Source organism: Sarcophilus harrisii, chromosome 5, assembly GCF_902635505.1.
Source record: "Sarcophilus harrisii chromosome 5, mSarHar1.11, whole genome shotgun sequence".
Lineage (NCBI taxonomy): Eukaryota > Metazoa > Chordata > Mammalia > Dasyuromorphia > Dasyuridae > Sarcophilus > Sarcophilus harrisii.
This window is the reverse complement of record NC_045430.1, coordinates 263,749,678-263,762,998: the sequence shown is the minus strand read 5'-3', so window position 1 is coordinate 263,762,998 and position 13,321 is coordinate 263,749,678. Positions and strand designations below refer to the sequence as shown.

Sequence of the window (13,321 nt, the reverse complement as noted above, 5' to 3'; positions counted from 1 at the left end):
GCAGAGCACAGCCTTTCTCTTGTGGCAGTGCTGTGGCACAGGACTCCAAGGAACACACTGGATTTTTGGGTGAATTTCTGCTTTGTAGGTAGATCCTCTGTTTTCTAAGAAGTGGGTGCAGTTGTTTACAGGATATAATTTGGCCTTGCATTCAAAGCATCTCCTCATTTGTCTTGTATCCCTCTCCTCCCAGCCTTCTGGGGAAGACTGGGCCTTGGATTGGCAGAAGACCCAAGTTCCCAAACTAGTTGATGCCTCTGACTCTGTCCTTCCAAGTCTGTGAATGGGATTAGCTGTATGACCTTGGGCCTGGGTCGTGGATCTCAATGATGATGACATTGGATTAGCTGGTACGGAAGGTTCCTTCGACTTTAGGGACTGAGACTGATTTGGCTGGACTTGTCCCCTGAACCTGACAATCTAATGGACTATTGAGTTATCTGGTCCATTTGGCTCCCCCTCGTTCCTCTTCCTGTCCAGATCCTGTTCTGCTTTTCAGACTCAGCGCTAGTCTTTCACCTGCACGAAGCTCTGGCCATTCTTTCTAAAAATGAACACTCTGGACTCTGGCCCTAATTATTTAGCCACTTGGCCGTGGGACCTTGGGCAGCTCCTGTGCTGTTCCTGGCTTATGCCCTTCTTGCCTTCGAGGGCAGCCGTGTGTCCGCAGTGATCATGGTGTCCAGCTTAGTTTCTTTATGGAAGCTCTCTGTGGGGATTGTGCCCTCTGCTACTTTTGGGCCCTCAGCACCCAGCACGGGGCTGGACTTCTTGGTGTGGTTCGGTCTTGCCCTGCTCCTCATGACCCCATTTGGGGTTTTCTTGGCAAAGATACTGGCCTTGTTTGCCATTTCCTTCTTCAGTACACTTGGGGAATTCTGGGGGAATTGAGGGCTCCCATGACTTGTGGATTTCCGAGAAGGCTTCCCAGAGTTTGATGGAGGAGAGAGGACGAGAGGGGAGGAATGGAGAGATGGGAGGTGAGAAAAGAACAGGGGAGAAGAGAGAAGTTAGCCCTGAGTCTGAAGGGAGGTGGGGACTATGGGAGATAGAGCTGAGGAGAGACTGTATTCTTGGCATGGGGAATGACTTCTGTGGATTCTCAGAAGGCAAAGTGAAACATTCATGGGTCCGGGTTTGACTGAATTCTGGAATCTGTGAAAGTGAGATGAGATGTATGTATATTGTATTTAACTTATACTTTAACATATTTAACATGTATTGGTCAAGCTGCCATTTGGGGGAGGGGGTGAGGGGAAGGAAGGGAAAAATTGGGACAAAAGGTTTTGCAAGGGTCAATGCTGAAAAAAATTACCCATGCATATATCTTGTAAACAAAAAGCTATGATTAAAAAAAAAAGTGAGATGTATATGAAATAAACCTAGAAAATGATCTTTGAAGGGGACTTTAGAAATGCCAAGAAAGCAGAACTGGAACGAATCTGTCAGATGCCAGGCCTTGTAAGAAAAGGTGCTTAAAAATCCCCCAACCCTCTCTTAGATGGTTATTGACATTTTTTTCTTTCTTGCACTCAAGTAGGATGTGCTGTGTGCAGAAATAAAATGTGGGCCCTTAGACTTTCTGACATTTTTATTAAGAATATTATTGTTGTCATCATTGCATTCATGTTCCATGCAGCGATTCACAAAGCAGTTTTTCCTCTTGTCAGGAAGGTATCAGAAAGCCAGCCCTTTCCCCTTTGTACTCGGGGAATGACTTAAAACATCAGCCATCATTTCTTCATGAAGTCCAACAAACATTTACAAAGTTCAGTCAGTCAGTGGTCACTGTTAAGGGCCTGCTGTGTCCATGGAGGAGCATCATGGCAGAGTAAGCAATGAGAAGATAACTTTAAGGCATTTAGTGCAGTGTCTGATGCATTGTGGGCGCTAGACACGTATTAGCTGCTATATTATTATTACTACTACTATCTTTGGGGAGCTGGGCTGTTAGCCAAGAGCTTGGTTCAAGTTCCACCTCTAACACATACCATGTGACCCTGACCAGTCACTTAATCCCTCAGTGGTCTTGGCAGAATCTATTATAAAAGGAAGTCCAGCTCATTCATAACTAAACGAGTGCACCTTGGGAGATTGAGAGGAGGCTCATGGGGGAGATGGGCTTAAAAATGACCCTTGTCGGATACCTTAGAAACCCCAAGACGGCAGAATTGGAACAAGTCTGTCGGATTCCAGGCCTTGTAAGGAAAGTTATTTAAAAAGCCCCTGACCCATTGCAGAAGATGAGGCTTCTGAGAGACCAACTTGGGGAGTCCGCTCCGGGCATCGTGAGCCACTGTGAGGACAGGAAATAGCTGAAGAGGACTACGGAATATGGGGGATGTCTCTGGGCCCAAGGTGGCCCGAGGTTCTAAATGTTAGCCTGAGGTGCTTAGGTTTGACCCCCAAGGCAGCAGGGAGGCACTGGAGGCTGTGGCAGGAAAATGAAATGGCCAGAGGCAGGCTTTAAGGAGATGGTCATGTGGGCTTTGGGCTGGATGGAGACACAACTACCAGATGGGATGTGGGGGCACATAAGGGTTATGGCCCAGGATGGTAGGAAGAGTGAGAAGTCGATTCAGGTGTGAGGTAGGGAGAGAAAGCAGAGACTGATTGTGATCTGAGGGGAGATGATGTGGAGGTTGATTGGGGAGATGGGTGATAGCACCTCTCTTACTCCAGACCTTTTGGAAGAGATGGCCCATTTCTTGGCCATGGCCAAGCCCCACATATTTCTCCTTGAACCCATCTCGGGCAGCAGACTGCTGTCACAATCATCTCCTTTCTCTTCAGTCCATCTTTTGGTTTCTCCTGTTTTCTGACTCCTTCTCAAATCTTCCCATACTTAAAAAAAAAAACCCATCTAGATGTTCCCATTCTGAATACTCCCATCCTGTATCGCCCTGTCCTGTCTCAGACAAACTCCTGGGAAAACCCAAACTGACCACACTCACTTCTTACTCCCGTCCTGCTTCTTGGCAGTCTGACTTGTGACCCCGTCACTCACTCACTGTCCCCTCTGGGTATCCCGTTTCCCAGTGAGCCCCTGGCCTTCTTGCTCACCCTGTGGGTTCCCACACTGTTACCCGCTCTCTCCCCTTGGATTCTCCCTCTGGGTTTGCATGGAATTGCTTTCCTTTGGTGCTCTTTCTACATGTCAAAAATGAGGGAATAATTTTAAATGCTTTGCACAGTGCCCGGCAGAGAATAGTGCCTCCTTTCCCATCCTTCCTCTTCCTTGAGCCTGTGAGGGTCCCACCAGGACTTACCTGAGTAAGACCCTCTTCTGTCTATACCCTCGTCTCCTCCCCTGTGTTGGGTGATCCTGTCTGCCCGGAGAGCTTCCACAGCTGGAGAGCTGCGCCTTGCCTGTGTCCCGAGCTTTGGTGGCAGATTCACAGCTTCCCATTGGCTGTTTTCTGGTAGATGTCCCTGGTGATCCCAGACTTAGCATCTGTCTGTTAGCACGCACTTACTCAGAGCCGAGTATGGGCGGAGCAGTGGGCTGGACCCAGGACACACAAATACAGAAAGAGAAACAGTCTCTCCTTGGAGGAACTTATGCTCTGAGGAGGAGAGGAGACTTATCCAGGAATATGGAGGATGACTCGGAAGAAGACAAAATACAGATAGAGGGATTCTACACTCTACCCAGACTGGCCGCTCATGACGCTCATTTAGACCCTCCTCACTCTATCCATAACCTGCAAGTTCTGGCTATTCAGTCATTTTCCAATCTGGTCCAACTTTTCACGGCCCATTTAGGGTTTTCTTGGCAGAGATACTGGAGTGGTTGGGCACTTCTCTTCTGGCTCATTTGACAGTTGAGGAAACTGAGGCAGACAGGGTGAAGTGGCCTTCCCAGGGCCTTTCCAGGTGGTGAGTGTCAGAGGTCGGATTTGAACTTGGAAAGAAGAGTCTCTTGCCCCAGGCCTTGGTGCTCTGCCCATCACCATCACCTCCTCATGAGTCCTGCTTGAGGTCCTTTGGCACTCTAGTCCGCCCTCCACACGGCTGCAAGCGATTATTGGGGGCTTTCAATAGAAACTCCATTAGGATCAGCCGGCCTGATCCTGGCTATGCTTGGCCCCCTTTTGCACTTGGTTGTTTCTTCCTGAAATGAACCTTCCCTCACCAGACTCAGCTCAGACTACATCAGGCCCACTCGCTCTCTAAGACTGTTAAGACCTCCCTCCCCCTACCCTGACATGGTTCTTTGGGGCCCTTTGTTTTATTTATACTTATGTGCCTGTCTTTCATATTGGAACATAAGCTCCTGGAGGCCAAGGACTCTCTCTCTGTGTTTTCTCTTTATTGGCAGCGTCCAGTGTAGAACCTGAACGGGCTAAGTGTCTCGTGTTGGCTATTTGATGGCAAAAGCATGTACTAACGTGTGTGGGATCTTAGATAGAAAGCCCTTGTCCCCACTGAGTTGGCCATGCACTAGAATACTGATTTCTAAAATAAATGAACTGCCCCAGACAAAGCCTTGCGTTTACTCGTAGCCCCGTTGCCGCCATGTTCTGGCTCGTGGCCATGTCTTTTATCAAACTCTGCTTTTGTTTCCCTTCGGGACAGGACGCGTGTTGGAATGTACCACCTACCTGTTTCACATGGGTGTCCTGACGACTAATGAGCCAGTGTTTATGTAGTGCCCCGAGGTCCTCAGAGGGGGAGAGAGATGCCCATTGTTGTTGCTTGGGCCCAGGGCCAGTGCTTGCTCTTTTCCTACCCTCCCACTGTGACTTGGGGAGGCCTCTGAGGCAATCTGAACTTGGCCCTTGCAGAAGCTGACCAGCTTGAGAACAGGCTCTTCTCCTGAGCTAGGGCAGGAGCAGCCGGTCTCAGGGAGAGAGTCCTGCCCCCTCCAGGTTAATGCACCTTTGTAGAGTGAATGGAATTTTCTGGTGAATTGGACGAAATAGCTTTAATTTCTTTCTTTGGGTTCCTCCTGGGATTGGCGTGCTCCTGCTTCTAAACACAATTAATTAATCTGGACTTGGGCTTGACACTCTCTGTAGTTCTATGGTCACCTCTTGTTCTCAAGAATGCTTTAGTCAATGAAAAAAATTTCCCAAGCATTAGTTCATTTTTCAGTAATTATATTTTTAATGTTTTTATATTGTTCAGATATTTATCAGTGAAGTCTGATTCTTTGTGACCCTATTTGGAGTTTTCTTGGCAAAGAAGTTGTTTGCCATTTCCTTTTCCAGCTCGTTTTAGAGATGGGAAAATTGAGGCAAATAGGACAGCGATTTGCCCCAGGCTCACACAGCTCTCTGACCAGTTGAACTTGGGTCTTTCTGACTCCCTGCATTCTATCCACTGTTTCAGGATAGTCTGTATAAATTGTATATTAATTAAAAAAAATTCCCCTTTAACCATATTTTGTCAAATATCAATAACAAAGGAGAATATGAAATAGTTTTTCTTGACAGTTCTTCAGATATGAAATTATGAGATTTAAAGAGCCTTTCATTGGTCATTTGATAATCTGTCTCTGGAGCCATAGGATATGGGTTCAGATCCTCTCTCTAATGCTTACTGTATGACATTGGCCAAATCACTTAACCGTTCCCTCAGCCTTAGTTTCCTCATTTGTAGAATCAGGGGAGTAGATAGATGGCCTCTGAGATGCCTTCCGATGATCCTCTGGAGATGGCCTAGAAAATATAGGAGATAAACTTGTTTCTGTTTGGGAAGCTTTCAGTCTAAGAATCTGTATGCATGTGTGTGAGAGAGTGTGTGTGTGTGTGTGTATGCAAATGTGTGAGCACGTGTGCTCATGTATGTTGTATGTGTATGTGTGCCCTCGATGCTCAGTTTTCTGTTGTCTGATTATGGGAATAACTAACGACATAAAAGATTTTGAATTTTTGAATCTAGTAAAGGCACCAGTAGGTGCCTTGAAGCAATGGCTCAGTCCCTTAGTGTTGGGCTTGGCCCTTTATTTTCACCAGTGACATAGACTAGTGAGTTGTGATTTCTGGGTGAATTTCTCATTTTATTTAGTTCAACTAAATTCATCCAGAAACTATGGGACTAGAAGTAACTTTTATATGATTTACTAGAAACAGTGATCTAAATCCATGATCCTTTTTGTGAAATTCAAATGCCTGCCTAATGTGGCATGTATCATTAAATTAATTTCTTTCTTTCTTTCTTCTTTTTTGTTTTTTTTTTTTTGTTTGTTTAGTAAAGGCAAGCCTACTCAAGTAGCTTCTGAAAAGAGCTTCAGAAAAGAATGAGAGACCTTTCAGTTAGGGATTTAAATGGCAGAAATATAAACATCTTCCTGTCATTATCTCCCAAGTATGTTTACATTACACAACTTCTATTGATTACTGGTAATTAGGCAATTTTGCTGCTGTGTGATTTCTCTGGCTGTCATACATGTTTACACTGCAATTACCCAGAGATTATCAGCGAATGAGGTGTGCATCTCGGAGGACTTAGATCAAGCATTAGGTAACCCACATTTCCGTGGACAATAGGGAAATAAGGATTTGAAATGATTCGGATTCTTATGTGGGCATGGAATTGACAAGACTTGGTGTCTGGTGGGCAGATAGATTGTGGGCCGAGGGAAAGGGAGAATTTGGCAAGGGCCAAGTGACTAGAAGAAAGATAGTCCCTTTGATAGAGGGAAATTTGAAGATGGATGAGTTTCAGGAAATGGGTAACATAACAATATCTGTAATCTGTGTTACCTTCATCTACCTCCTATTGGGGAGACCATTGGCCTAGGTCACCAAAGTACCTGAAAAGATATTTATTAATGTCACAGGAAGTTGGATTAAAAGTTATTATAGAGATCATCATTAAATCATTAAAGAATTTTTAAATCGAAGCACTAAACAATTAACTATCCACTTGATTCTCTAAGAAGATAGGCTAAATATATTACTTGAGAAAGATTTGCATTAAAAAGGGTATTTCATTTTTTATTGTTTGACACTTAAAGGAGTTGGGAAGTTGGAAAATAAATTTATGTAGAACATAATTCTCTTAGGATTCCAGAAGCTGAGTTCACTAAAAAAGACTCAATCCCTTACAAACTATTCAGTGTTATGATAGAGCTTTTTGGTAAGTCTGTTGAAGTTTTGAAAGATATGTGGCTTGCTTTCTGATTAAATATTTTGACCTAATTCTGCTATAATTTATAACATAGAATGGACTTGATTCTGATGGAGGGGAATTGACCTTTTTTAGCATTCATGATTTAGATGATAAGGGATTACTTTAATGTAGTATTTTGTGTTTAGCAAAGGGCACTATCCAGTCGTCTGTGACTCTATGTCTGGAAGGTAAAATCTGAAGCCAGTTTGGGTGGCCAGCAGATCTAGGGACAATGACAACTTTAAGGACAGAGTGTAGCATAAACTCCATTGAACTACTGGTATCCAAAGCTGAGGCTCTTCCTTATGGCGCACTCACAAGCTGACCAGGGTGGGGAACAACAAGGGGAGGATGGTGTCTCACTGGAGTTCAGCTCCTACCAAGGAGAGCCTTCTGGGAAAGGGAAGTCTAATTAAGGGCAGGTCTTCCAGAAGGAATCAGGAAAAATTGCCAGGAAACCGGAATTAAGCTGCTTTAGACAGAGGGAGGAGTAGCTAGAGTGCCAGGGTTGGGAGTCAGGACAGAGACTTCCTGAGTCCAAACCCAGCCTCAGACACTAGCTCTGTGACCTTGGACCCTGTCTGCCTCATCTGTAAAATGAGCTGGAGGTGTATCTTTGCCAAGAAAACCCCAAGTGGGGGTCTCTAAGAACGATTGAAATGACTCAACAGCCCCAGTTAGAGATCAGTCATGTGGAGACCATCCATCCCTGTCCATGATCAGAGTCTGGAGGCCTGGGGGCTGTCCTTGCACCAAGACACTGCCCCATGACCTATGTCTTTGCTAATAAATAAGCTTTTACATGGTTGGAGATGGAGCCAAGGCATTTACCTTCATCTGTGTCCCCCTGTGAGGTTGTGATGCGGTGGTCACAGCCACCCTAGCATGAACTAGCCCATCAGTGTCTTCCCTGCCATGGTGTGGGAGACATGAGAGTGCCAACCTCCAGGGAGCCTCCCTGGATACGTCCACTTCCTCGCCCCCACCCAGAGCACTTGTCCTCTGGCCCTTTTCTCTTCCCTTTCCCTTTCCAGATGTTATACATTGTAGGTAAGACTTCAATCAAGAAACAGCCATCTGGGCCCCAGCCCTGGGTTCTTCCCATTCTCCATTGCCTTTGTTGCTGAACAAAACCAGAGAAAATCATGAAAACCCATTGACTGGGTCCCTCTGGACTTATGATACCATCACAGTAGGATACATGACCTGGCAAGGTGGGCCTTGTTCACCTCCCTCACTGACTCACGATCTTCCTCAGGATGGTGGCTCAGAGTTGGACGGAACTTGGCGGCTACCCAATGCTCACTCGCCTCCTCTTCTCTGGACTCAAAATCCCAAGTTCTTTTATCTGACCTCCATGTTTGGTGACCTCAAGGGCCTTCCCCATCCTGGCTATCTTAGCCTGGATGCTCCGCAACTCATCGGTGTTCTTCCCAAAAAGTGATACCTAGAGCCAACTGCCAAATTCCAGGTGTGATCTGCACTGGGATTACCATCTCACTCATCCTAACTGTTAGGCCTTTGAGGATGCTGGCCTATTATAGTTCATTTTTCCTACTACTCAAGTGATATTATTAACTCATTGAGATCCATTGTACTTATATCCCTAATCTCTGTGAAATGAGCTTTTGGATCATCATGCATCTTCCATGTTCTTTTTCAGAAACTGAACCTTTTGTCCCCCAGTATAAAACTTGACATCTATCCCTGTTGTATTTTGTTTGATTAGACTTGACTCTGCCTTTCTAACTTGTTAAGAGCTTTTTATATCTTGACTGGGGATTCCATTCTATCATCCTTATGGCTTTAAGGCGTCAGATGTTTTTTGATGAGGTTCCAAGGATGTAATATTTGAGTAAGTGGGAGGAAGAGGACAGATTGGAGAGTTATCCTTGAGATCTTAGCTTGGGAGTCGAGGAGAGGTGTTGCAAAGTGGAGCTATGGGGACAATGATCCTCAGTAGAAATGGACATTTCTATGACAAGTGAATTTACAAGTCCTGTGGTTATAAGTTCTTCAGTATTAATGGTTTTTAAAAATGTCTCTGAGAATGTTCAGGTAGGAACATCTAACAAGGTATTGGTAACATTGGGTAGTAATTCAGGAGATCTATTAGACCTTCATTATTTGAGTGTAATATGTGTAAAGACAATAATTAAACCTACCATAATTGAGAATCGTAGTGTTCTGGTTAACATTCTGGAGGTCTTGGGACCAGCCTTTGATTCAGTAATCACCCTGAGAATAGCCAGAGATAAAGTCCAAAAGTCTTATTGTCTCCTTGCCTGGGCTAGCTTTCTGGAGGCTCTTTAGACAGGCCTTGGTCTCAGTGGAGAAATGAAGGAGGACAGGCCAGCCACCATAATGGTGGGAGATGGAATTTCTCTCTCCCAGTTCTTGGTGGCTTTTATATACTCTATTATAATTGTATTATTGTTGGTGTCAGTCTTGTAGAACTATATTAAGTACTAAGTACATGTAAAACTAGATAATCATTGTCCTATCAACTCCACTGAGTTAACACCGTGTTGTAGGACTAAATCAATCTTACTGAGCCTTAAGTATATTTCTCCCAAGTTTTAATCCTCTACAGAGAATAGTTGAAATTTTTTAAGGATCCAAGAGATCTGAACACATGTGTAAGCTCATTTTATTGCTTTTTCTCCCAAGTTTCAGCCTTCTATAGAGAATAGTTGAGATTTTTTAAAGATCCAAGAGATCTGAATAAATATGTAAGCAATAAAATGAGCAAGGAACAGTAAGAGCAACAAATGAGTTGGAAGATAAAAGTTTGAAGAGAGAGAGAGGAAGGCAGCTCCAAGTAGATGTGGGAAGTGATGGAATTGAGGGCATAAAGGGACTGGCTCCTCCTTTCTTGGTAAAACAAGAGTTAAGAGTCATCTTCTGAGAGGAGAGATTGAAGGCCTTGCATATAGGCTGGAGGAAGATATATTTAGAACAACTGTAGTTGGAGAGAGAGTATGGAAAGAAGCATCTTGTGCAGCATTAAGGGTCTACTTGTAATGAGATGAATTTGTAGTAGACCCAATCATCAGGGTTTTATTCCTCTGCTTGTGTTCAGCTTTGGGGGAATATGATGTAAAGGAGGTGAAGTATCCCTGCCTTCAGCTCTTCTAACATGGTGTCTGCTTGTTCATATAGAATTCCCCCAAAGACATTGCAATGGAGTCTATCTTGTCCATTTGTTATTAGCAAGTGAGGTCAAAAGTAGGGGAGTGCGTTTGTCCATAAATGGTGTAGTCCTCCCCGTGCTCCTTTCTGTTGATGACATTCATCCAATCCCAGAAGATTTGTAGAAGTGAGCAGGTAGCGAGCAACAGCCAGCCAGCATTTAAGGGCCTTATATGTGTTAACACAGTGCTGACCACTGGGGATAAAGGGAAGGTGAAATATAGCCCCTACTCCGCAGGACCTTGGAGTCTGCAATGGGGAGACTATGTGCAAACAAGATAGGGACAGGATAAATGGAGAATCTCAGAAGGCACTGGCTGAAATTGTGGAGGGCTAGGAAAGGGGGTTTTAGTTGAGATCTGAGGGAAGCCCAGCAGCCAGAGTGAGGAGGGGGTTGGGTTGTTGCAGGCTTGGGGAGCGCCGGTGAAAATGCTCTGAATCAGGAGGTGGAACTGAGAGGCTGATGTCCCTGGGTCTGGGGGTATGTGAAGGCAGGAAGACGTGAGAAAGCTGGGAGGAAGGAGTCAGAATAGAAGGGCTTTAAAAGCCAAACTGCTTTTTGTATTTGAGGCCATGGGGGTCAATTGATTTAGGGATATCACATGGTCAGATTTGTGCTTTAAGAAGCGATCTGACTGCAGTGGGGGGGGGAAGGGGTAGCGACAGAGGGGCTAACCCGGAGGCTCTCGCAGTAGTCCAAATATAGGGTGATGGAGGCTGCGCCAGGGTGGTCTTGGTGTCGGGGGGGTCTGTATGAGAAACGTTACCAAAGTAGAAATGACTGGGTTTGACGAGGAATTGGATAGTGGGCCATGAGAGTGAAAAGTCAAGGCTATAACATGTAGACTGTGGGGCTAAGGGACTGAGAGGATGGTAGCTCCCTTGATAGTCGTAGGGAGGCATAGGGTGTCATAGGAAGTCATAGGGAGAGGGGTGGTTTTGGGGGAACTATAATGACTTTAGTTTTAGACACATTGAGTTTGATGTCTATGAGACATTAAGGTCGAGGTGTCTGGTAGACACTTGGACATGATATGAGAGAGACTGGGAAGAGAGAGTTGAAAATTATCTGCACAGAGGTGAAAATGGATTGTAGCCGTGCTGATTGGCTTCTGGATGAGATTTCTAACCCTTCAATGTGTATGAATTAATCATCCACACAGGAAAAACCGAGTACCTGAACAATGAGGGGATGTTTCTTGTCCAAACTATGGCATGAAACTGGATGGACATGTGTGTATGTATGTATGTATATATCTGCATACATATGTGGGGTGTACAAATGGACATCTAGAGCTTGCATAGACACTATACCTGGATAATTAGCCAATCCCAGAATTGAGGAGAAACTGGAGAGCAGAATGAATTGCCTCTGGGAAATGGATTTCAGGGTGACTAGGAGGGAGGTGCGCCATATTTCAGGTGAGAAAGCATGTGAGAGAAGCAGCTGGAAGTACCTCGGGATGAAAGTCTGTGTTCCAGGAAAAAGGCTCGAGAATCAGTCAGTAGACAGTCTAAGGATACCATTTGGTCTCTGTTCCTCATCCTTAGCAGGGCTAACATTGTTGTCATGGCCCTTTCTTTCCTCCACCCCACCATCCCTATCATGATAGATTTACAAGAAAACTGTCCATGGGTTGGATAGCCGCAATTGAGGATAGATCTGGATGAGTCGAACCATTAGCTCCATTAAGATCAGAGAGCCAGAGCAAGAAGTCATAATGGGAAGAAATTCAGAAATGTGAGCAGACCTTTTCCCAAGACTTCCTGAGGCGAAGATCAGATCCAGTGGGGTAAGCCCAAGCTGTTGGGTCTGCCCACTTCTCCCCAAGCATTCGGCGGTTTAGAGGAGGCCCAGGACAGCTTCTCCCAGGACCAGACAAGCTCTAGGAGTTCTGAAGGAAGGTTAGCATGTGTTGCTCTCAGTTCTCTGCTGGACTTCTCTGTGAAAGCAAAGGGAGAGGGGACCCACCCAGGTGTTCTGGTTCTCAGCTTTTATGTCTCTTAACTAGTGGGTAATCTAGACACTTTCTCAACCGCCTGGAGGTGGTCAATGAAGAGAAGGCTCATACTATGGGCAGGTGGTGACAGGTGATGTGGGGGAATTGCAACATTCAGTTTCGTATAAACATTGGGTAGCATAATTTCATTGACCGTCCTATAATCCTAGATGTGTTAAGAGATTATTACACAATATATACAAAATAAATCTAAGTTGGTTGTGATATTAATATTATAATTTACATAGTGCTTCGGAAGCTTTTGTATTCTTTTGGGATAAAATTTTTTTATTAAATTAATTTTGTTATTTTGAATTATTTGGTAGACAAATAAATATAACTCTCTTTCCTTTCTTCTCTCTCTCTCATGCTGTCTTTCTTTCTTTGTCTCTCTGTCTCTGTCTTTCTGTCTCTCTCCCTCTTTCCTCTTTCTTTTAAAGGAATGCAATGTTAATCCTGGGGCATTGATGTTCTACAATGCCTGATCAAGACAAAAAGGTGAAGACCACAGAAAAATCAGCAGAGAAGCAGCAACAAGGAGTCAGCACTAGGTCAGTACCCTGCACCTGGGGATGCTCGGCTCATGCAGTCGCTCCTTGATAAAAGAACCAGTTCCCCAAGTTTGGTCCCTTAATGGAAACGCTGTTAGAGTCGCCCAGGGTCACAGAGCTCACCCCAGCTTGCGCTGCTGCCAAGTCCCAGGGGGTAATGTCACCAGGAGCCGGGGGTGTGACCTTTATGGCTGTGCACAGACACTGTTTTGTTAAGTTTCTGTTGTTATTCTTTATCCTAGGGACTACTCAGATCTTAAAAGACTTCGCTGCCTGTTAAACGTTCAGTCAAGCAAACAACAGGTATTTTTTTCAGCGGTCAATCTGAAGAACCCTATGGTAACTGGAGAGAATGTGTTATTTTAAACCGACTGGCTTTGTTGGCTTAGGGGGTTCCCTGGGAGCCTCTTCCTCTGCCCGTAGCCTTGGAGAGCTGAAGGGAGCAGGGGGAGGGCCCTG

The 13,321-nt window shown here is 44.9% G+C and overlaps 1 protein-coding gene across 6 annotated transcripts in view; it reads left to right on the top strand.

The window, feature by feature from the left end:
- Window positions 1-13,321, top strand: part of NEK10 (NIMA related kinase 10) — a 214,979-nt gene that overhangs the window by 3,773 nt on the left and 197,885 nt on the right. For all 6 annotated transcript variants that reach the window (XM_031940381.1, XM_031940385.1, XM_031940380.1 and 3 more), the window contains exons 2-3: window positions 12,752-12,862; window positions 13,105-13,165. In XM_031940381.1, coding sequence (XP_031796241.1) covers window positions 12,789-12,862; window positions 13,105-13,165 — 135 coding nt within the window. In that variant the 5' untranslated portion in view covers window positions 12,752-12,788. The remainder of the gene's footprint in view (window positions 1-12,751; window positions 12,863-13,104; window positions 13,166-13,321) is intronic.